This window comes from Bos javanicus, chromosome 5, assembly GCF_032452875.1.
Source record: "Bos javanicus breed banteng chromosome 5, ARS-OSU_banteng_1.0, whole genome shotgun sequence".
Lineage (NCBI taxonomy): Eukaryota > Metazoa > Chordata > Mammalia > Artiodactyla > Bovidae > Bos > Bos javanicus.
In genome coordinates, this window is record NC_083872.1 from 70553311 (window position 1) to 70576268 (window position 22958).

Consider the following 22958-nt stretch of genomic DNA (forward strand, 5'->3'; position numbering starts at 1 on the left):
CACAGACCTACTGAATCAGAAAGTCTGGGCGGTGACTTTCCCGGTGGTCCAGTGGCTAAGACTCCATGCTTCCAATGCAGGGGGCCCAGATTCGATCCCTGGCCAGGGAACTAGATCCCAAACACCACAATGAAGATCAAAGATCCCAAGTGCTGCAACTAAGACCCGGATCAGCCAAATAAACAAATAATTTTTTTTTTAAAAAGAAACTCTAGGGTGGGGCCCAGCCATTTGCTCAAGAAGCCTCCAGGTGATGGTGAGGCTGACTAGTTTGAAGACCACTGGCTTTGGGCTTTGTTAAGTCTGCAACCAGCTGAGAGAAATGGAAAGTGGACCTGAAGGAGGAAAAAGCCACTGATAGAAGCCCTGGCCTGAAGGCGGCACGTGCCACTTCCACTTACATTCTCTCAGTGAGGACTTTGTCACACGGCCTCATGTACCTGCACACAGAGGTGGGGAATGTGGATAGTGAGCCCCCAGGCGGGAAGAGGGACAGATTTGGGGGAGACAGATGGCATTCTCCTCCACATCTCCCAAGGCCAGCTGTTCTAACCCAGAGCTTGACTGACCATTCCTTCCAGTGCACTGCTGCCACCAGGTTCAGGCCTTCCCTACCCCTCACGGGCGTCCACAGTGACTCTGGAGCTGCATTCCCTCCAGGTTAGAATCTTGCTCCAGACCCTCATAATGTGGGCTTAGTTACATCACAGTTCCAATTAAAATACACTGGGAATGAAATTATGTGTTTGTGAAGATCAAATAGGATGAGATTGTTGTGTTTAGGTCCTGTCTTTTATCTGTTCATTCAGTCACACATCTATCTATCTATTCATTTATCCAGTAGATACTGTGGCAGACTTTATTTTGGGGGCTCCAGAATCACTGCAGATGGTGATTGCAGCCATAAAATTAAAAGACGCTTACTCCTTGGAAGGAAAGTTATAACCAACCTAGACAGCAGATTAAAAAGGAAAGACATTACTTTGCCAACAAAGGTCTGTCTAGTCAAGGCTATGGTTTTTCCAGTAGTCATGTATGGATGTGAGAGTTGGACTGTAAAGAAAGCTGAGCACTGAAGAATTGATGCTTTTGAACTGTGGTGTTGGAGAAGACTCTTGAGCGTCCCTTGGACAGCAAGGAGATCCAACCAGTCCATCCTAAAGGAGATCAGTCCTGGGTGTTCATTGGAAGGACTGATGTTGAAGCTGAAACTCCAATATTTTGGCCACCTGATGTGAAGAGCTGACTCACTTGAAAAGATCCTGATGCTGGGAAAGATTGAGGGTAGGAGGAGAAGGGGACAACAGAGGATGAGATGGTTGGATGGCATCACCAACTCAATGGACTTGAGTTTGGGTAAACTCCGGAAGTTGGTGATGGACAGGGAGGCCTGGTGTGCTGCAGTTAATGGGGTCGCAAAGAGTCAGACACGACTGAGCAACTGAACTGAACTTATCCAATAGATATTTCTCAAGTGGCTTCTATGAGCTAAACACTTCAGAAGTTGGTGATACAAACAGGTGAACTGTGGTGCCTACCCCTGGGAGTTTATTGTTAGATGCCAGAGTTCTGATGGGGCTTCTCTGGTAGCTCAGCTGGTAAAGAATCGGCCTGCAATGCAGGAGACCCTGATTCAATTCCCAGGTTGTGAAGATCACCTGGAGAAGGGATAGGCTACCCATTCCAGTATTCTTGGGCTTCCCTGGTGGCTCAGACAGTAAAAAATCTACTTGCAATGCTGGAGAGAGACCTGCATTGGGATCCCTGGGTTGGGAAAATCCCCCAGAGGAGGGCTGGCAACCCACTCCAATATTCTTGCCTGGAGAATCCCCATGGACAGAGAGCCTGGTGAGCTACATACAGTCCATGGGGTCATAAAAAGTTGGACGTGACTGAGGAACTAAGCACAGCACAGCACAGGGTTCTGAAGATCAAGACAGTAGTTATAACATAATGACTGCTGAATTGGAAGAAAGGTCAGAGTTAAGGAGCACAAAGCAGGGCCTCCAGCCTGTACTTGAAGGATCTGGGGAGCCAAATAATGAGAGAAAAGGTATTCCAAGCACAGGCTTGGAGTCAAGAGACAGCATGTAATTTTCAGGGAACTTCAAGTATTAATATATACCCCAGGAGACTTTTGTTTAATTCTTTCCCAAATGTTTCCAGAGACAGAGCTGCTTAGAGAGGAAATGAGCAGATGCTTAAAGCCTATAAGGTGCCTGCCCTCTTTTCCATGTTGCCAGGGACAGAAAACGTGCTAACCACCCCAGTGGCCCTTCGTCAGGGACAGTTCAGGAGACGGGTTCTTCAGAGCAGTGATGGGAAGCAGGGTTGTCCGTAACTGGCATTAGATGGAGCAGTGATTTCACTTTGGGTCCACAGCTGGAGAGTCCTCAATGTGAGCATCACCACATTTATTTACATATGTGTGTGCTCAGTCATGTCCAACTCTTTGCGACCCTTGGGACTGTAGCCCACCAGGTTCCTCTATCCACAGGATTTCCCAGGCAAGAATACTGGAGTGGGTTACCATTTCCTTCTCCAGGGTATCTTCCCCACCCAGGGTTTGAACCGTGTCTCTTGTGTCTCTTGTGCCTCCTTCATTGCAGGCGAACTCTTTACTGCTGAGCCACAGGGGAAGCCCTTATTTACGAAGATGCACCTCAAATCTCATTTCATTTTCTACTTTGAGGACGAAGAATTTGACTCCCTCCCACTTCCCTCCCATTTTTCCCTCCACAGTGGGTTGCTGTAGTTCCTGCTTAGAAGGCTCAGGAAGAAAAGTTGTGCAGAAAAGAACAACTTTATCTGCTGAAAATAAAATGGGATGAGAACTTGAGCATTGTTCAAGCTCTGCTGCTGCTCAGGGGTTCTTTGGAGGCTGGAATTGGGGGTCTCCTTCCTCAGGAAGGAAGGGCAGTGAGAGCACCTAGAAGCCACTTACCTGAATAATCCTGCCCGTGCACACACCTCTCCCCACCCCCCATCCCCCACTGCCTGGCAGACAAGCACGTCAGTCAGCCAGTGATAACATCCATACTTCTAAAATCAACAGGGAAATTATGCAACTGGGATAGCTGTGCATTATGAAGCAGAAACAATTTGAGTGGAATCTTTTGGTCAACCTAGCAACAGATCAAACAAGAAGACTCCAAGGCAGTAAGGGGAAAGAGGAGTGTGAAGGAAAGAGTTCTAGGATCTCATCATCTTTCTCAGCCAGCTCGCAAGTCTGCCGCTGGCTTTCTTTGTACTAATGTGGAGGCCTCGAGGTATGGCAGGTGTGATAGTCAAAGGCACAGGAATATCATAAATGTGTTGAGAGATTTCTGTGCAATGTGTTCAGGCGTCGTAAAAGTAGCTTCTTAGAAATACAAATGTGAAACAGGTTCTCCTTAGATGACTGTAACCTTTGAAGATTTTGGCACATTCCAGCTTTGTTCTCAGATATCTCCAGGGGGCATTAAAAATGTCATCCTGTGTAAAACTATCTGTAATATTTTTCTCAAGTACCACTTTTGAAATACTCCATTGCTAAATTGGACTGGACCTTGGCATGCATTGTGGCTCATGGTCTTGGAAGAACCACAAGCATAATTTCCTAACAACATGTATGGTTTTATAGATTCTATAATATAAAGCACGAGTTATCCATGGTATACACCTGAACATTAGGAAATCTATTACAGTAGGCTTAAATTTGGGAATATGTGTATTTTCTGAACAATATTGTACATTGGAAAACAATTATTGGAAATCTTTTAAATGCATTTGTCATGTTTTTTTAACTCAGCATATGGTTTTCATGCTCAGTTAGTTTTTATTTCTATATTTAAATGATTGCTTGATTTATATACTATTACTTTCCAAAAAGTGGTTAAAATTTTTAAAAAAAGCAAAACCATTTTGTTTTTAAAAGGACCCAAACCAGGAAGCAAGAAGTAAAGAAGTAGAAAAAATTAAACAAAACAACTCTTGGGTGAAACAGCTTATTAACATCTTAAATGAAATTTTGTGTGATTCAGTGACTCTGTTGGGCTTCCAGCACTCTGAATATCATTGCTCAGATGATGTACATATTATCAAGTTCAGCTCCTTGAGTATTAGAGCCAATCAGGTGTTTGCAGGTCTTCCACAAACCAGCATCTCACTGTTGATGGACACGTCCTCATTTTTTCAGCTGTGAAAAAGAGAACAGTATTATGTCTGCTTGGTGAGCACAAAAAGAACATTAATTCATTGCACATAACCTTTGGGGATCCTTTGATACAAGGAATACAAAGTAGGGTGAGAATGAGCTATGACTCACTAGGAAAACCACGTCCCACCTTTATCTGTATGTAGTGCTCTGTCCATCCCTAAATGGATTTCTAAATATGTTTTTTAAAAAGATTTATTTACATATGTATTTCTGGCTGTACTGGGTTTTCATTGCTGTGTCCCGCCTTTCTCTAGTTATGGCAAGCAGGGACTGCTTCTCCTTGCAGTGCACAGGCTTCTCACTGTGGTGGCTTCTCTTGTTGCGGCTCGTGGACTCTATAGAGCACAGGCTCGGTAGTTACGGCACACAGGCTTAGATGCTCCGTGGCATGTGGACCAGAGATGGTCCTTTGATGGACCTCCTGGACCAGAGATGGAACCTGTGTCCCCTGCACTGGCAGGTGGATTCTCAACCACTAGACCACCAGAGAAGCCCTAAATATGTTTTAAGATGGTATTTATTCATTGTTTTTAAAAGTCAGAGGGAAAAGGAAAGGCATATCAAGCACCTTGAATTGCACATGATGCACGGCCAGTTTTGACTGGGTATGTCAGAGTCTATGGCAATGCCTTGAGAGACTGCGTAAATGGTTCCATTTTAAGATTTCCACAAGGCAGAATCAAGCCCATTTATCCTTTTTTTCCCCCTAATGTTGGTGGCATGCCAGCTCCCTCATGACCCAGCAAGGTTCAGAAACCTTAGCTTACTTTAAGGAAAACTGGCGCTTCTCCTCCTGAGGAGCATGGCAGGTGGTTCCAAACTGAGCAGCCCACTTAACATGACACTGGGCTGCAATTCTTGAATGTCTTTAAAAGCAAAACGTTAAAATCCCACTCTCTCCAGGTCAGGCCACGGAAGAATTCTAAGAGCTCATTTATAATGTCATTTTAAGTATGCCCTCTTTCAGCAATGACAATAAAAGTTAACTATTAAACTCATGTTTTCAACTTCCCATCATGGGTTCCCTACAACACAAAACCAGCAAATTAAATCACTGAGATGCTAGGATGCCTAAAGAAATAGAGGCAAATTCCTCATAAATAGCCCTAACTGTAGAACATCTGGCCTGCCCAGCTGCGTTTTCTCTGCATCCGTTGAGGATGTAACAAAGATAACTGGCCCCTAGTCTTTCCAAATAACAAAAGCTCAGTTATTCTGAGGGAAGCCGAAATGAGTGGGAGCTGGTGGTCACCGCAGCCCTGCCACAGAGCCGCCTGACTCACTCACAGAACTCAGAATGGTCCCTGCCAGTGAATTCCTCCTCTTCCATCCCTGTTGCTTCCTTTTCTCTAAAGGAACAGGATTAGGAAATAGAAGCTGGCATTGAAAATAGATTGTTTAATCTGCCCCTGACTTCACACCACCAAGGTCTTGGCTTCATGTTGGGATCTTTAGATATGTTTGTTCATTCATTTGGTCATTCATTCAGCCACAAGTAATTCCATGTCTAATCTGTGCCGTGTCCTAGGGTACAAAAGTGAAGGAAAAAAAAAAAAAGAACAGGTGCAGTTGCTGTCCTCATGATACTTATATTCTAGTGGGTAAGAGAGTCAATATGGAAGTTAAGCATCAGGTAACTATATAATTTCAAATGGTCATAAATGCTATGGTGGCACCATCTTAATTGGGTGGTCAGAGGGGGCCTCTCTGAAGATGTGACATTTGTCTGAAACCTGAAGTGTCACAAGGGGCTAGCCACATAAAGACTGGGGAGAAGAAAAGATCATTTTAAGTAGTAGAGTACAGCATGTGTACGGGTTTGAGGCAGAAGAGAGCCTGGCATAGTGAGGACTGACTGGTGGGTATAAATGAGGGGGAGGGTACAGGAGAGGAAGCTGCAGAGATGCACAGAGGCCAGGTCATGAACCAACTTCTCTCTCTGGGAGCTGATTCATTTGCTGCCCCTCATCAGTTTTGTCAGTCTCATTTTGGCCACGGAACTATTGGTAACGTGTAATTCAAACAGATGAGCTTTTCAACTTAGAAAATATTCTTCTTAAGCACAACTACCTTTAGGATAGATGATAGCCAGTGGGGGTGGAGTTAGATGTAAAATCTTTCTCTTCTCAGTTTTGAATGTTATGGGAAATGTTTGTTTAGTGTCAAATACTCTCAAGCAATCCTATCCAAATAGAACTTTCTGTGATGATGGGAACTCCTTTTTTTTTTTCTTTAACCTGAGCTGTCCAAAACAGTAGACACCAGTCACTTGGGGCCACTGAGTAACTGAATGCAGTTAGCACAATGAAGGAACTGAATTTTTAATTGTATTTAATTTTAGTGAATTTAAATTTCTACTGGCTACTGTATAGGGCAGGCAGCTCTAGAATCTAGATGTACTTCTAGGAGCTTATTTCTCAGGAGGGTACTAAGAAAGGCTTAGGTTGGCCCAAAACCTGAGCAACATCTGTGATGGTTCATAGAAGCCTTGTGGGGAAAAGGTTCATGTGATTTAGTCCAAGACCTGAAGGAAGGGTATGGCCAGATAGACTAGGAAGCAGTTTAAATGTTCACAAGTCTGTACCGGAGTCACAACTTGTGATCTGTAACGGCCCCGAACATGTGAAACACGTGATAGGAGGCATGTTTCCTGGAGGCTCACTGCTCAGAGTGTGCTCCGTGGACCAGAGCATTGTCATCATTTCAGTTCAGTTGCTCAGTCGTGTCCGACTCTTTGCAGTCCCATGGACTGCAGCATATCAGGCTTCCCTATCCATCACCAACTCCCGCAGCTTGCTCAAGCTCATGTCCATCAAGTTGGCGATGCCATTCAACCATCTCATCCTCTGTCATCCCCCTTCTCCTCCTGCCTTCAATCTTTCCCAGCATCAGGGTCTTTTCCAGTGAGTCAGTGATGCTATCCAATCATCTCATCCTCTGTTGTCCCCCTCTCCCACATTGAATCTTTCCCAGCATTGGGGTCTTTTCCAATGACTCAGTTATTCACATCAGGTGGCCAAAGTATTGGAGTTTCAGCTTCAGCATCAGTCCTTCCAATGAATATTCAGGACTGATTTCCTTTAGGATGGACTGGTTGGATCTCCTTGCAGTCTGAGGGATCACTTAGAATCTTGTCATCATTTAGCAGCTTGTTATACATGCAGAATTGATGGCTCAACTCCCAGTCTCCCAACCAAATCAGATTTGCATTTTAACAAGATCTCCAAGTGATCCAAATGCACACTCAAGTGTGAGAAGCAATTGTTACTGTTGGGTTCTGATCCCCCTCTGCCACTCACCTGACCAAGTTTTGGGCCTCAACTTTCTCACCTGAAAAAGGTGGTAATACTACTTACTTCAAAAGGTTGTTGTGATGATTCAATGAATCAATATATAAAAAGAAACTAACGTGAGGCCTGGTCTATGTTGGATGATCATTCATTCATTTATTCATTTAACAAATTCATTATTGATTTCCTATTATATTCTAACCATCCTCCCTGTCCCGAGGCACCCTCTTTTTAAAGCAACCCCTTACAAGAAAAAAAGATCACACATATAAAAAACGCAGGGAAGAGGAATGTTTTATTGAGGATGGGAAGGAAGGAAAGTATTCCTCTCCAGTAGTTACAATATTATCACATGGACAACAACTATCATTACAGCATTCTCAAATCCTATAGGATCTTTAGAGGATTCTCAAAGATCAAGGACATTCACCACTATTCTCAGACTTTTAATTAGAGGTGGTGGACCGGGGAGGGGAGAAGAAGAGAAAGATACGGAAATTAGACAAACAGGGAAGGTTTGTTATTGTTTTACCAACAAATAAAAAGCATTAGAGCTGTCTTAGAAATGAGGCACAAACTGTTAACTGCACAGATTTTCTTTTATTAGTTTCCTTGAAGAAGCAGCAGCAGCAATTCTCACTGGAGGTCCCACCGGTAGGAAAGGGAATGCAAGGGGTGTTCTTTTCTGCTCCCTAGGCAGAGAGGGTTTCTCACCCAAGCCAGTAGGTGTTAATCTGCTTAAGCCTGCCTGAGTGGATCTGTTAGCTTGCTGGCACATGGCCATTTAGGGGTTTTGTTTCCCAGACCACAGGAGCCCATTTTTCCAAGAGTTCCACTAGCTTTTTGTTTGATAATGTCTATTTCTAGCAGCATTTACTCCTTCAACAACAAATTCAATGGAACAAAAATTTACTGAACACCTACTATTTGGCAGACCCTCTGTTGGGGATACAGAGATGAATAAGGAGCAGTTGCCGTGCTCCAGAAACTCACACAAAAGTAACTTCTGCATTCTCTCAGGTGATGGCTATTCCCACTGCGTCTTCCTACTGCTTGAGGGTGGGTGGGGGGAGAAAATCCTTTGGCTTCCTTGGTTGCCCCTTTTAAATACCCACTGACCTCACTCTGCTCTCCTGAGGGCCCAGGGGCTTGAAGGGTTAATTACTTGCTTGCTGTGGCTGGTTCATTGTTTGCCCAAACTTCTCACCCCCTCCAATTCCGTTTCTAATTGTGAAATTTGCTTAATATATTTTAATAATGCTTTTCTTTTCACAGAGGCAATATACATTCTTTATAGAAAAATACAGATAAACCAAAAGAAGATAAAATATTAAAACCGTTCTCAGCAATAACCTGTTTTTAATAAAAAGGGTACTTTAAATTATAAGTTATATGATTTTATATGAAGTTCAAAATACAGAGGACAGCAGTCACCCATAATCCAATCATCTGAGACACAGGCATTTTATTTATTTATTTTTCCTTCCAGTCTTCTTGCATTTTATTATAAATGACAGCTAGCATATAGCCTGCTAAAGTCATCATTATCTTTGCAGGGGGAAATATGGTATTGATGTCTAAACAAGAAAGGGGTACTTTTAGCTGTACTGGTGGATAAGGATTTTGTGATTTTGCAGAAAGACATGAGTTTAGAAGTTTACTCACTGTTAGTTAAGTCACTGTTGCTATTCAAACATTTCATCCCTAATGACAGAATCTGACCCAAGAAACTTGTCTTCTTTGGAATCTGAAATGGGAAATAAAGAAATGTTTACTTTAATAAAATCTGATATGAGACGTCCCCGGTGGTCCAGTAGTTAAGAGACCATGCTCCCAATGCAGGGGGCCAGATCAGGAAATTAAGATCCTGCCGATGGCATGAAACAGCCAAAAAAAAAAAAAAGTCTTATAGAAGAATACCTGAGTTCATAAGAGTGCTTGAATAACATTAAAAGCCTACCATGTGCCAGGCTCTTTGACATATATTATCAGAGTTAATCCTCATAACAGTCATACAAGATAGGTGTATCTATTGCTAATTTACAGATGATGAAATAAAGGCATATAAATTTTAAGAGGCTAGCTCAAGATCTGACAACCAGTGCGTGGCAGAACTAGGACCCAGAGCAAAGAGACATTATGGTAGAATTCCACTTTTAAATGAAAACCTTTTCTTTATCTTCCCAGAAGAATTTCAAGATAAAAATGGTCTGCTGCAGAAAGTACAAGATTGGAGGACCAAAGTTTTCTCTTTTCAGTTCAGTTCAGTTCAGTCGCTCAGTCGTGTCCGACTCTTTGCAACCCCATCAACTGCAGCACTCCAGGCCACCCTGTCCATCACCAATTCCTGGAGTTTACCCAAACTCATGTCCATTGAGTTGGTGACGCTATCCAGCCATCTCATCCTCTGTCGTCCCCTTCTCCTCCTGCCTTCAATCTTTCCCAACATCAGGGTCTTTTAAAATGAGTCAGCTCTTTGCATCAGGTGGCCAACTGGAGTTTCAGCTTTAACATCAGTCCTTCCAATGAATACCCAGGACAGATTTCCCTTAGGATGGATTGGTTGGATCTCCATGCAGTCCAAGGGACCCTCAAGAGTCTTCTCCAACACCACAGCTCAAAAGCATCAATTCTTCTGCGCTCAGCTCTCTTTATAGTCCAACTCCCACATCCATACATGACCACTGGAAAGACCATAGCCTTGACCAGATGGACCTTTGTTGACAAAGTAATGTCTTTGTTTTTTAATATGCTGTCTAGGTTGGTCACAAGTTTCCTTCCAAGGACTAAGCATCTTTTAATTTCACAGCTGCAATCACCATCTGCAGTGATTTATTTCACCTTAAAAATGACCTCCGTTTAACAAGTTCTTTAGTCTTCCATGTGCCTAAAAGGAGGTGTCTAATCCTATTCCCAGTACCCTTCAAAATCGGTTTAATCATTTCTATTGTATCAACATTCTAACACTTATCAGTAATTAAGTTGATGAATTTATTATCACTATTAGTGATTTCTTAAATTACCCTTTTTTATTCTCACCATCTCATAAAGTTCCTAAGCCTCTTGAAGGTTTTAAATTTTGTCAGGTTCTTTCCCCAATCCCTAGCACTTTCAAGGTATCCAATTAAAAAGCAAATTAAGGGAATTAATAGTATGTATGGACTAGGTCAACATTAAGGTCACTGTCTAATAATCTTCAAAAAGACCTGGGTAGGTGGAGCCCAATAATCTCCTTACATTTGTTTAAAGCAATTTGTTGGATCCTTAACACCTGTTGAGTTGAGTCTTGAGACGTTATTTGGAGAGCCCATTGGAGCTCCATCACCTGAGCTTTCTTTGTCCTCTCTCTGTTCTTCAATCTTTTTTTTCTTCTTGTTTTCCCTTTCTTTTTTCTTCTTTTTTAAAAAAATTTTTTTTTATTTTAATTGAAGGCTAATTACTTTACAATATTGTAGTGGTTTTTGCCATACAGTGACATGAATCAGCCATGGGTATACATGTGTCCCCCATCCTGAACCACCCCCCAACCTCCCTCCCTATCCCATCCCTCAGGGTTGTCCCAGTACACTGGCTTTGAGTGCCCTGTTTCATGTATTGAATTTAGACTGGTGATCTATTTCATATATGGTAATATACATGTTTCAGTGCTATTCTCCCAAATCATCACACCCTCACCTTCTCCCACAGAGTCCAAAAGTCTGTTCTTTATATCTGTGTCTCTTTTGCTGTCTAGCATATAGGGTCATTGTTACCATCTTTCTAAATTCCATATATATGTGTTAATATACTGTATTGGTGTTTTTCTTTCTGACTTACTTTACTCTGTATAATAGGCTCGTTTCATCCACCTCATTAGAACTGATTCCAATGCATTCTTTTTAATAGCTGAGTAATAGTCCATTGTGCTTATGTACCACAACTTTCTTATCCATTCGTCTGCCAGTGGACATCTAGGTTGCTTCCATGTCCTGGCTATTGTAAACAGTGTGGTGATAAACACTGGGGTACACGTGTCTCTTTCAATTCTGGTTTCCTCAGTCTGTATGCCCAGCAGCAGGATTGTGGGTCATATGGCAGTTCTATTTCCAGTTTTTCAAGGTATCTCCACACTGTTCTCCATAGTGGCTGTACCAGTTTGCACTCCCACCAACAGTGTAAGAGGGTTCCCTTTTCTCTGCCCCTTCTCCAGCATTTATTGTTTGTAGACTTATTGATAGCTGGCATGAGATGGTACCTCGTTGTGGTTTTGATTTGTATTTCTCTGATAATGAGTGATGTTGAGCATCTTTTCATGTGTTTGTTAGCCATCTGTTACGTCTTCTTTGGAGAAATGTCTGTTTAGTTCTTTGGCCCATTTTTTGATTGGGTCATTTATTTTTCTGGTATTTAGCTGCATGAGCTGCTTGTATATTTTTTAGATTAATTCTTTGTCAGTTGTTTAGTTTGCTATTACTTTCTCCTATTCTGAAGGCTGTCTTTTCACCTTATAGTCTCCTTTGTTGTACAAAAGCTTTTAAGTTTAATTAGGTCCCATTTGTTTATTCTTGCTTTTATTTCCATTACTCTGGGAGGTGGGTCATACAGGATCCTGCTGTGATTTATGTCAGAGAGTGTTTTCCTCTAGGAGTTTTATAGTTTCTGGCCTTACATTTAGATCTTTAATCCATTTTGAGTTTATTTTTGTGTATGGTGTTAAAAAGTGTTCTAGTTTCATTCTTTTACAGATGGTTGACCAGTTTTCCCAGCACCATTTGTTAAAGAGACTGTCTTTTCTCCATTGTACATTCTTGCCTCCTTTGTCAAAGATAAGGTGTCCATAGGTGCGTGGATTCATCTTTGGGCTTTCTGTTTTGTTCCATTGATCTATATTTCTGACTTTGTGCCAGTACCATACTGTCTTGATGACTATAGCTTTGTAGTATAGTCTGAAGTCAGGCAGGTTGATTCCTCCATTTCCATTCATCTTTCTCAAGATTGCTTTGGCAATTCAAAGTTTTTTGTATTTCCATACAAATTGTGAAATTATTTGCTCTAGTTCTGTGAAAAATACCATTGGTAGCTTGATAGGGATTGCACTGAAGCTATAGATTGCTTTGGGTAGTATACTCATTTTCACTATATTGATTCTTCCAATCCATGAATATGGTATATTTCTCCATCTATTTGTGTCATCTTTGATTTCTTTCATCAGCGTTTTATAGTTTTCTATATATAGGTCTTTTGTTCCTTTAGGTAGATTTATTCCTAAGTATGGTGTCTTCAGGGTTTTCTATGTAGAGGATCATGTCATCTGCAAACAGTGAGAGTTTTACTTCTTCTTTTCCAGTCTGGATTTCTTTTATTTCTTTTTCTTCTCTGATTGCTATAGCTAAAACTTCCAAAACTATGTTGAAAAGTAGTGGTGAGAGTAGGCACCCTTGTCTTGTTCCTGACTTTAGGGTAAATGCTTTCAATTTTTCACCATTGAGGATAATGTTTGCTATGAGTTTATCATATATGGCTTTTATTATGTTGAGGTATGTTCCTTCTATACCTGCTTTCTGGAAGATTTTTATCATAAATGGACGTTGAATTTTGTCAAAGTCTTTCTCTGCATCTATTGAGATAATCATATGGTTTTTAATCTTTCAATTTGTTAATGTGGAAGAAATAGAAAATCTTAACAGACCCATGACAAGTATGGAAATCAAAACTGTAATAAAAAATCTTCCAACAAACAAAAGCCCAGGACCAGATGGCTTCACAGGTGAATTCTACCAAAAATTTAGAGAAGAGCTAACACCTATTCTACTCAAACTCTTCCAGAAAATTGCAAAGGTAAACTGCCAAACTCATTCTATGAGACCACCATTATCCTAATACCAAAACCAGACAAAGATGCCACACAAAAAGACAACTACAGGCCAATATCACTGATGAATATAGAAGCAAAAATTTTCAACAAAATTCTAGCAAACAAAATCCAACAACATATTAAAAAGATCATACATCATGACCAAGTGGGCTTTATCCCAGGGATGCAAGGATTCTCCTTTTTCTTTTAAAATTTTCATTGAAAACCCTTTGGCCACCAGTCTCTGTACTAAGCACTGGTGACCCAGTGGTGGGCAATATAGGCAAGGCCCCTACCCTCATGTAGCTGACAGTCTGGTGGGGAGGGGGTTCAGACGTTAATTCAATCACACTCATGAATGGCTGTAAGGTTATAAATTGTGGTAGGCACAATCATGCTGTATGGGACCTGACTTAATGGGATCTGGGGTTAGGAGACAGCTTCTTCATATTGAAATAGGAAGAATGAGTGAGTACTTAGGGAAGACTGAGGGTTCCAGGCAGTGGAAATGGCTATGCAAAGGCATGTGTAAAGGCCTTGTGGTGCTGGGAACTGTGGTACTCCGGAAAAATGAAAAAAAGCTATGGTGGCTGGATCAGAGGTACAAAAACAGGGAGTGACGGATGCTTCTGGTAAGGTCAGCAAGAACCAAGACACAGGATGTGTAAAGATTCTGGCTTTCAGCTAGAGAGCAGTGGGAAACCACTAGCATGCTAGGGAAGAACTGGGGGAGTGAGAACTGCTGGTGATGATGCATCTTCGCTTATCTTTGCAGGAGCAATGCAGTCGTACACGTGGTCTCTAACGTACACGGTGACAACAGCAGCAGGGTCCCCGGCTGAAAACTCTCAACAGCTGCCCTGTATGCGGAGCACACACGTGCCTTCCTCTTCGGTCACACACAGGATACCAGTTTATCCCCACAGAGAGGAGCATGGGTAGGTGGCTTTCCTGGGATGTTGTTTTACTTTTGCTTTGAAAGGGCAGGGTTTACTCAGCAGTGGTTTCTGCAGAGGACAAGAAGGACTTGCCCTTTGTTGAGGTCTGCCCACACCTTGTACGACTAGCTTATGCAGTCCCCTCAACAACCAGATGAGGTGGGCAGGTGACCCACTTGACAGATGAAGAAACTAAAGCTGGACTAAGTTCACTTGCTCAGGCCACATGGCTGCAAAGGGTTGGGCTGATTGAGACTCTGTCTGCCTCCTTTAGGAAAGAAAATGGAAAAGTCCCTTTCACCAGCTCCCCTGGGTGGCTACTTTATAGGCGTATAACATACAACTTCATGGTGGGTCCAAGTCTCAATCAGCAGGGGGCTTCCCCACCCAAGGCTGGGGGTCCCTGGAGGACAGGGCTTACTCATGGGGTTCAACTCCAAGTGGGTTCCAGTGGTGATTTGGACCCTGAATAAATAAATCATTTGTTTTGCCCATATTTTCCCCCAAATCTGTAGTGGTGTTACTGTGATGAATAAGTTACAAATCCCCTTAAAAGGGTAACCTGAATCATAGCAGCTTTTTGCCATTTTGCATTGTCTTTATGAAAAGACCTTCCTCCTCCAGTGTCTACTGTGCCCTGATCTGAGAAACAGTGATGATGTTATAAAGGGCCCTCCTTCTCAAGAAGGTGAGACTTGGCTCTGAGGGCACAGTGAGCCTCACAAACCAGGTTCCAACAAACCAGCTGTGGGGGACACAGGAGGGGAGGGAGGAGGACCACTCAGGTCCCTTCCATGCAGTAACTGAGGCCTGACTGTGGGCATACTTGGAGTTAATTCCAAAGGCTCAGGTGCCCCTGCCAGTCAGTGAAACAGCCATTATTTTCTCAGGGATCCCCTGAGAGTATTTCCCCCACACATTCAAAATCGACTTAGAATTGTTTCAGAGAGCTTTCAATTCTGCAGAAATGGCAGCACAGACACTCATGTGGTCATACACCAGCATCTTTGATGTAAAGATGTTATTAAGAATAGTGGTAACAGTGTTCTATGTTTCCAAAGCAGTAGCCTATGTTTACAAGGTGTCTTCACATATACGACTCTCAGAGTAGCCAGGTGCAGCATTTTTTACAGATGTGAGAAACAAGGATGCAGGTAGCCCAAGGCCCCACAGCTGGGAGCTGGTGGAGCCAGGCTTAGAACCAGAGGCTGACGCCTGGTTGGCCATGGTGTTTTCCTCAGGAGAGAGCTCAGAGAAACACACTGCATCCTTCCCCAAGATGGAGAAGCAGAGGCCTGAGCAAAACAAAAACATAAGTCCCAAAGTAATTTCTTCTTTTTTTTCCTATTTGACTTCAGGCTATAATGTGGGGCTTTTTACCACAACAGGAGACAAGGTCTCCATCACTAATGATGTTTTGCTCAGGGCTGGTTTTCATTCCCTGCGCACTCACTGGGTGGTGAGGGAGGTATGCTAAGGCGAGAAGAAGACCCACCTGGGAGTTTGACACTATCACAACAAAGCCACAGAATGGAGACGGTAGGAAACAAGGAGAAAAAGAAAAATGAAAAACAAAAAGAAAGAAATGAAGGAGTAGATGAGGTTGATTTTTAAAGGTGTCAAACTGCTTTGTTCTCCCTGCCATTACTCACAATATTCCATGCGCCTCCTGCGTTTTAGATACACGGGAAGCTATAACTACGGGAGCTATGGCAACCAGCATCCTCCCCCGATGCAGAGCCAGTACCCAGCTCTCCCGCATGACACAGCCATCTCAGGACCGCTCCACTACTCCCCGTACCACAGGAGCTCTGCGCAGGTGAGTCGGTGGTCCTGCTTGCCTGCCCAGGCCTTGGTGAGCTTGGTACCAGGTCTAGTCAACACAATAAGCACCTTCTGCATACTGTGTGTGCAGCCTCTGTGCCTCCAAGGGAAGGCTGGTCTTTTCCTCAGTGCCACTTCGTCCCTCCCGTGGCTGCCCACAGTGGGTGCTCAGTCAGCGTCATCCCAATTTGCTTTCACGTACGTGGGTACCGACCATGTGCCTCTAGTTCTGTCCTCCCTTTGACCTTTCTCCTGGGAGCCAGTCAGCAGTGAGGTCTCTTACCCTTTTTTCGGGCAGCCACCTTCAGACTGGATCTTTTGTCTCCTCTCCCATTGCCCCTTCCTGGTGCAGTCAGACCTTTATCAAGTGCTGTCAGGATGCTCATCTCAGCATCAGCCTAAATGGTCTCTCAGTTTCACATCTGTTCCTTTTCTGTCCAGCAGCCCAACCACAGACTCTTAGTAGAAGAGTCTTCTTGAAATGGACCCCTAACACATCATTCTCGGGCCTTTGGCTCTTCACTGTCTCACAAGCCACACTGATCCTCTGTGGCCTTGGTGAACGGGGATGGTGGTTTCCGCTGTTACACCAGTGTTAGGCGCTCTCCATGCCTCAGACGCTTTGCTGTCTACTGGCCCCAAACACAAGTGTTACCAGTTCCATCCAGTTCCGCATCCTTGGTGTCTCTGGACCCTCACCGTCCTTGCCTCAGATCAGGTCTTTATCTAACTTAGACGGTGACCAAAGCCCTCCCATCTGTCTCTGTGTCGGTAACTCGTCCCATCCTTGGTCCGTCCTCAGTACTGCAGCTGAGAGAACCTTTTGGGTAAAACAAAACAAAACAAAAACCTGGCCACAACACTCTTCCTCTTTTGCATATCATCGCTTTGAGGGTCAAGTTCAATTCCTTAGCACGTCTCTCAAGACTCATGACCATCTGGGCTCTGCCTGCCTTTCTGGCCTACCAGCCACACCCAACCTTTGTCCCTCCATGCCAGTTCATGTGCAGCTCCCTTGGGTCTTTGCAGATGCTGTTGCCTCAGGCTGGGATTCTCTTCCTCCACCTCTTCTGCTTATTGTTCAGGACAAGCATCCCATTTGCTGACACTGTCCTTGTCCTTCTTCCAGAACCATATTAGGTGCCACTCCTCTGTACTCAAATGGTGCATTGGGCTTTCCACTATTGGTATACTTCTCATCACTGACTTTCCTGATACCTGCAAGAGACCCCAAAACTTCTTGAAGGCAGAAATTAAGTCTAGGATCCTCAGGTCACTACACTCATCAAAAAGAAAAGCTAACTGTTACTGAACACTGTCCTGTGCCAGCACCTTCCACATCCCCATGGTAACCCTTGCAGAAAGGAAGTGAGGGTAACTTGGTCGAGGACTTAACCCCAGGCAGCGTAACTCTAGCTGTACAGGCTCCTGAGCCCTAGCCTCTGTCATTTAGAGAGAGCACTTGCTGCTTAATTTAACAGAGGAGTACACAGGAGGTGGGTCAGCAGAGACAACTGTTGTGTGAGGCAAGCAGAGAGGGAGCCACGGTAGGTCTGGGAGACATGATGAGAGTTCAGCCTAGGAAAATGCTTCTGCAGCACTGATGAGACCAGGAAGTAGAGAGGGGACTGGGAGAGCAGGGAGGCTGCCAGGGAAGCACGCACAGGAGTCTTAGAACAGAGGTGGCAGGATGTGAGCTAAGTGGAGGCTGCAATTACATCAGCTGTCAGCATAGACTTGCCTCCGAGGGAGGGCGCCGAGCAGAGTGTAGCCACAATAGATGGGCACTTGGGGCAAACAGGCGTCTGTTTTGATTTCTATCCGCAGTCCCAGGGGAGCCCTGGGACAATCCCCAGACAAGCCAAGAAGTTGATTCCTCTAAACCATCACCTGGGGCATTATTATAGGTCTCCATCTGCGTCACACGGAGACACCCGCTCCCTAGGTCCTGCTTCTCTTGGGACCAGGGTCTGTGCTCCCCACGCTGACCCCCTAAATGACTAAGAGCTGCCGCCATAGACTGGGTCACACTTTCACAGTATAAGCAGCCCATCCATCCATCCATTTATTCATTCCCCCATGACCGTCAAGTACCTACTATGTGGTAAGCACTGCCCTAGCCTGTGAGAATACAGGGAGAAGGAGATGGAGGCAAGCCTGCTTTGAGAGAGCTTCCACTCCAGTAGGAGACCCTGGCGAGACCAAGCTGAGATCCCAAGCCACAGCTCCCAACCCCATCATCTCTCCTCATGAAACTTCTGGAGCTGGTTTTTCTGAGTATCAAATTTTTAAAGCCTTTTGCCATAAAAAGAAGCCACGGGCTCCTAAATGCCCACGCAGCCCCCAGTGGTCCAAGACAGGCCATAGCATCCACTGTGGAAACCACAATGGTCCCCAGCTGGAGCACCATCATCTAATCACTCATCCTAATTGGAGAGCTGGGGACTAAACGAACGCCCATAGAGGAGCTGCTGAACCCAGACTGGGTGTGGGAGGCCACAGGGTCCTGCAGCCCCTTCACCACCATGCTCTGTGACTCTTCGGTCCTTTCACAACCTCTGACCCCCACCACATACTCACACCCTGCAGTTTATGGTTAATGCCTCCGTCTCCACTTGTAAAGTGGGGTGGGAAGACGTTTAGTTACACCACATCTCTGCCCAGGTTGATGGATGAGGTCAGGGTTTCTCCTGGGGAAGGTACTATCTAGTACTTTCTAAATCCCTCCTTTTTTTTTTTCCACTCACATTGATGTACTGTTGAGGCACTTTGAAATACATAGGCTCACTCAAATCTCAGAGCAACCTCCCAAAGAAGGCATTTTCCCCACTTTTTAAAGATGAGGAAAACCTGAGAAGGTAATCTGCCCCAGGTCATGCATCCAGTAAGTGACCAAGCAGATTCAAAGGCAAATTCTCCAAATCTCAACCCCAAGCCCGTGGCACTGAACACTACAGGGTGTGTGTTTTGGAGGGCAGGAGGGAAATTCAAGAGGTTACTGCAGCTATTTTCAATAAGCTTCAGGTTCCCAAAGAGAAAAAACACACACCAAGATACTGTATTTCTTCCCTTTCCTGGTTCTGTGGTTTAAGGTTGACCACAAAGGAAAATCTACTGTAGGGCTAATTAGTTTTAGCTTCCCAGAGCAGAGGTCAAGCCATTCCAATCCTGAATACCAAATATCACACTTCATTATAGCAGACTCAGTGGGGAAAAGATTAGTCTGAAGTGAAGAAAAATCATAATGATAAAATATGGTTAAAGAATGCAATTGGTCATTAACACAAGACACTATTTTCTGCAAATAAATGCCTACTATGTTAGTCTTAAAGAACTAATACAACATCTTTGTGAAGTCCAGTTATTGCAGACACCCCAGCATTTATATACTCAAAATAATGTGAAGTCATTTGTTTTTTGAACTATGGTACCGTGTGCCCTTGTTTCTACTATTCATTTGTACAAGACATGTTTTCTTCATGAGTACTACAGAGGTAAACTTCCACACTCCTGCTTGAATGCTCATAATTCCTCAATTAGCAAGTCCAGATGGATGAGGCTGCACAGGGAAAGGTCTGAATTATTCCAGAAAAACACCCTTCTATGCTGCACTTGTCCCACATCAAAGTAAGTGAACAAGGAACAGTATCAGCAGCCCCTTCCCAGGCGCCCCATCCTCACGCCCAACCAGAAAGAAAACAAACGTGGAACCTCTACCTGTCAGCAGCCGTGAATGTGAACTGGGCTCTTGAGCTCAAAAGCCGTTAGACCAACCATAAGCAAACTGGCTAGAAAGTCACTTATAGTGAACCAGAAAGTTGTTGCTCATTTCTCAGCTGTATGGCCAAGACCCAGTCTTACCAGCTGGTCACACAGCTCTCACAGTGTCTCCAGTGCCTTGATCTCAGAGGCACAGTGATTGCTACAAAGTTTGCTTAGCATGCTCCACTTTGGGGTAGCATCCTGGGCCAAAGGTGAGTGAAAAGAGAAAAAACAGATTTTCTCTGACTGTAGAGCCAGGCTTCCTGAGTTCAAATCTCAGCTCGGCCTCTGATTAACTTGGTGCCTCAATCTCCTCATCTGAAAAATGGGGATAATTCTAGTACTTATTTCATAGGGTTGTTGCAAGGGTTGAGTGATAAAGGTTAGGACAGGGGCTGGCTCATAGTTAACACTATCTGTGTATATTACTATGATTATTCTTTGTAACCACAGTTATTATTATTTTTTGTAATTGTAGAATTAATATCTATCTCCCTCACTATACTAGCCCTGTGAAGGCGAAGGGGTCTAGGTCCTTCCCCTTCTGACCATTATATTCCCAGGACCCAAAACAGACCTGGCTCTTGGATGGACCTCAGTATACAAGGGTCAGTGAATAACGGGATGAATGGATCCTTACTCTGGCAGTAAGTTTTGTGTGACCGCAAGATCATTTATCCCTCTCTTGACCTCAGTTCCCTCAACTGTAAAATGAGAGGTGGAATCAGATAGTCAATCACTTAGGGCTCTTCCTATCATTAGTGGACCACGAACCTATGACTCGAGGAAGAATAATATTCATAATTGCAACTATGTTTTGAAAACTTATTGTGTGGAAGCTCTGGGGCTTCTCAGGTGGCGCTAGTGGTGAAGAACGCACCTGCCAATGCAGGTGACATGCAATATGGGCTCGATCCCTGGGTAGGGAAGATCCCCTGGAGGAGGGCATGGCAACCCACTCCAGTATTCTTGCCTGGAGAATCCCATGGACAGAGGAGTCTAGCGGGCTACAGTCCATGGGGTCGCAAAGAGTCGGACACGACTGAAGTGACTTAGCACGCACGGACACACTGTGTGGAAGCTCTAAGTATTTCACATGTACTAACTCAGTTAATCTTGACCCAAAAAGCTCTGCAGATGTGGACCGTCTGGCACAGATTTGGGGGAGCTGTGTCCTGGGTGGGGGACGCCTGTTGGCAGGACTTTGGGCAGTAAGAGCCGCCTTTCATGGGAAAACAGGGGGCCACCTTTCACCCGTTCTCCAGTAGAGGCCCGTTTGGTGAAGGTCAGGGATAAAGGGCTCATTCTTCTCTCTCCACGTGCAGGAAAGTCAGCACTTGGTGTGAGAAGTCACTTCTCAAAATAGAACTTCCTAATATGGTTCCAAAGAGGCTCAGGGTCAGTCTCAGCAGAGATGGACTCACACCCTGGTCCCTTGAGGGAATCTTTGCCCACTTGTGCACACACACACCCACACATGCCCACAGACACCCCTCACGTACCTCCCACAGGGTGGGGACTGGGGACTCACCTCCATTTTCACATCAGTAGCAACAGTCCTTGATCTGACCTAGAAAAGGGTAACTTCCAGTTAGGGCCTTCAACAAAAAGTGCTTTTATCCTGGACAGAGCTCCGGGGACCCCAGGGTTTGTGCCCAGCATCTGGAGGAGCCCCGTGAACCCAGATGTGAAGTGTGAGAGGTGAGGCGGGTGCTCCCACTGGACGGAAGAGCAACTTCACTGGTGGCTTTAATGGCCGGGCTGGACAGCCGGCACTCCAGCCTCTCAGCTTTCAATGGTCTCTTCACCAAGGGGAAGACGAGGCACTGACTCATTTGCAATTAGCTGACCTAACGGGACAGAATTTTCCAGGCCGGATCCTGTGGTAACAGAATTTTATTGTCACACTGGGGATATTTTGAGCCCGTCTCATTTCCAGGCAATTACTCTTTTGAGCCTGTGACACAACCCCTGGGCACAGCTGCATTGAGGGGCCTTGATTTGGCACAAAAGCCACACTCTCTTGGGTTCTGTGGGGAGGAGGCTGCGAGTCCACGTAGTGATACAGTCCCTACACAGGCCAGGCAAGCGAGGCGCCTCTCAGGAGCATCAGGCTGAGGCCTGGTTGGAGTTACCAGGCCCTGTGGTCTGCAGGGGGAGGAAGGTACTTAAAGGCAGAGTGACAGAGAGATTCAAGTTTAATGCGCTGTGTTCCAAAGGAGAGTCTTCCTCTCTGAATTCTCTGGACTACAGTTGTGTGGTGGCTCCTGCCTTGTTTGGGCCAGACTGAAGTTGTGGGGAAAGAGCTAGCCCAGGCCTGGGCTCCCCTGCCAGCTCATCCACTAGCTCACCATGGGCTCTGCACCTCATCCTAGCTGGATCCTAGCTGTCTCATCAGTGCAACGTGGGGTCGGAGTACATGACCCCTGAGGTTATTTCTAGCGGTAACAACCTAGGGTTCATTTGCCAGATAGTAATGTGGCACCTGCTAGGTACCAGGCATCATTCCAGATGTTGGGAACACGGTGGGGAAGATGACACCGCCCCACCAGGAGCTTAGGAATACAAGCCAGTGGGAAGAGATACCTGACAAGCAGGATGCTAAGATCCTGCCTCGAGAGGTGAAGGTGGAGCACTAGCTTGGAGAGACAAGATGTCCAGAAAAGTCTCTTTGAGGCGGTGACATTTGAGCTGAGACTTGAAGAATGATGAAAGGGCAAGCAGGGAAGGGGCTTGGAGGGAGGGGTGGGAGAGACGTGCTCCAGGTGGAGGGAACAGGTGGGACAAAATACTCTGAGATGGGAACCAGCCTGGCATGCCTGAGGGCCAGAGAGGAGGTCTCTGTGCTAGGGAGGGGACATGTATCTGAGGAGTTTACTAGAGAGGCTATTGGGAGGGGGGAGCAAACTTTTGGGAAAAATTAAAGACCATTTTGTAATAATATGCTTTACTATTACTTGTTTAATACCTGGGGGCTCATTATCTTGGTCAGGACCCAGTCTTATCATGGTCTCTTTGGGGTTCAGAGGGGCTGCCACACACACACACACTCACACACAGAGCCGCTTTGGGGAGTATGAAAGCCTCCGGAGGCTCCCGTGGTCTCCTTGGCA

The 22958-nt window shown here is 44.7% G+C and overlaps 1 protein-coding gene across 5 annotated transcripts in view; it reads left to right on the plus strand.

Moving 5' to 3' along the window:
* RFX4 (regulatory factor X4) overlaps nt 1-22958 on the plus strand; it is a 172485-nt gene that overhangs the window by 146470 nt on the left and 3057 nt on the right. For all 5 annotated transcript variants that reach the window (XM_061417197.1, XM_061417196.1, XM_061417198.1 and 2 more), the window contains 2 exons: nt 14097-14259; nt 15940-16078. In XM_061417197.1, coding sequence (XP_061273181.1) covers nt 14097-14259; nt 15940-16078 — 302 coding nt within the window. The remainder of the gene's footprint in view (nt 1-14096; nt 14260-15939; nt 16079-22958) is intronic.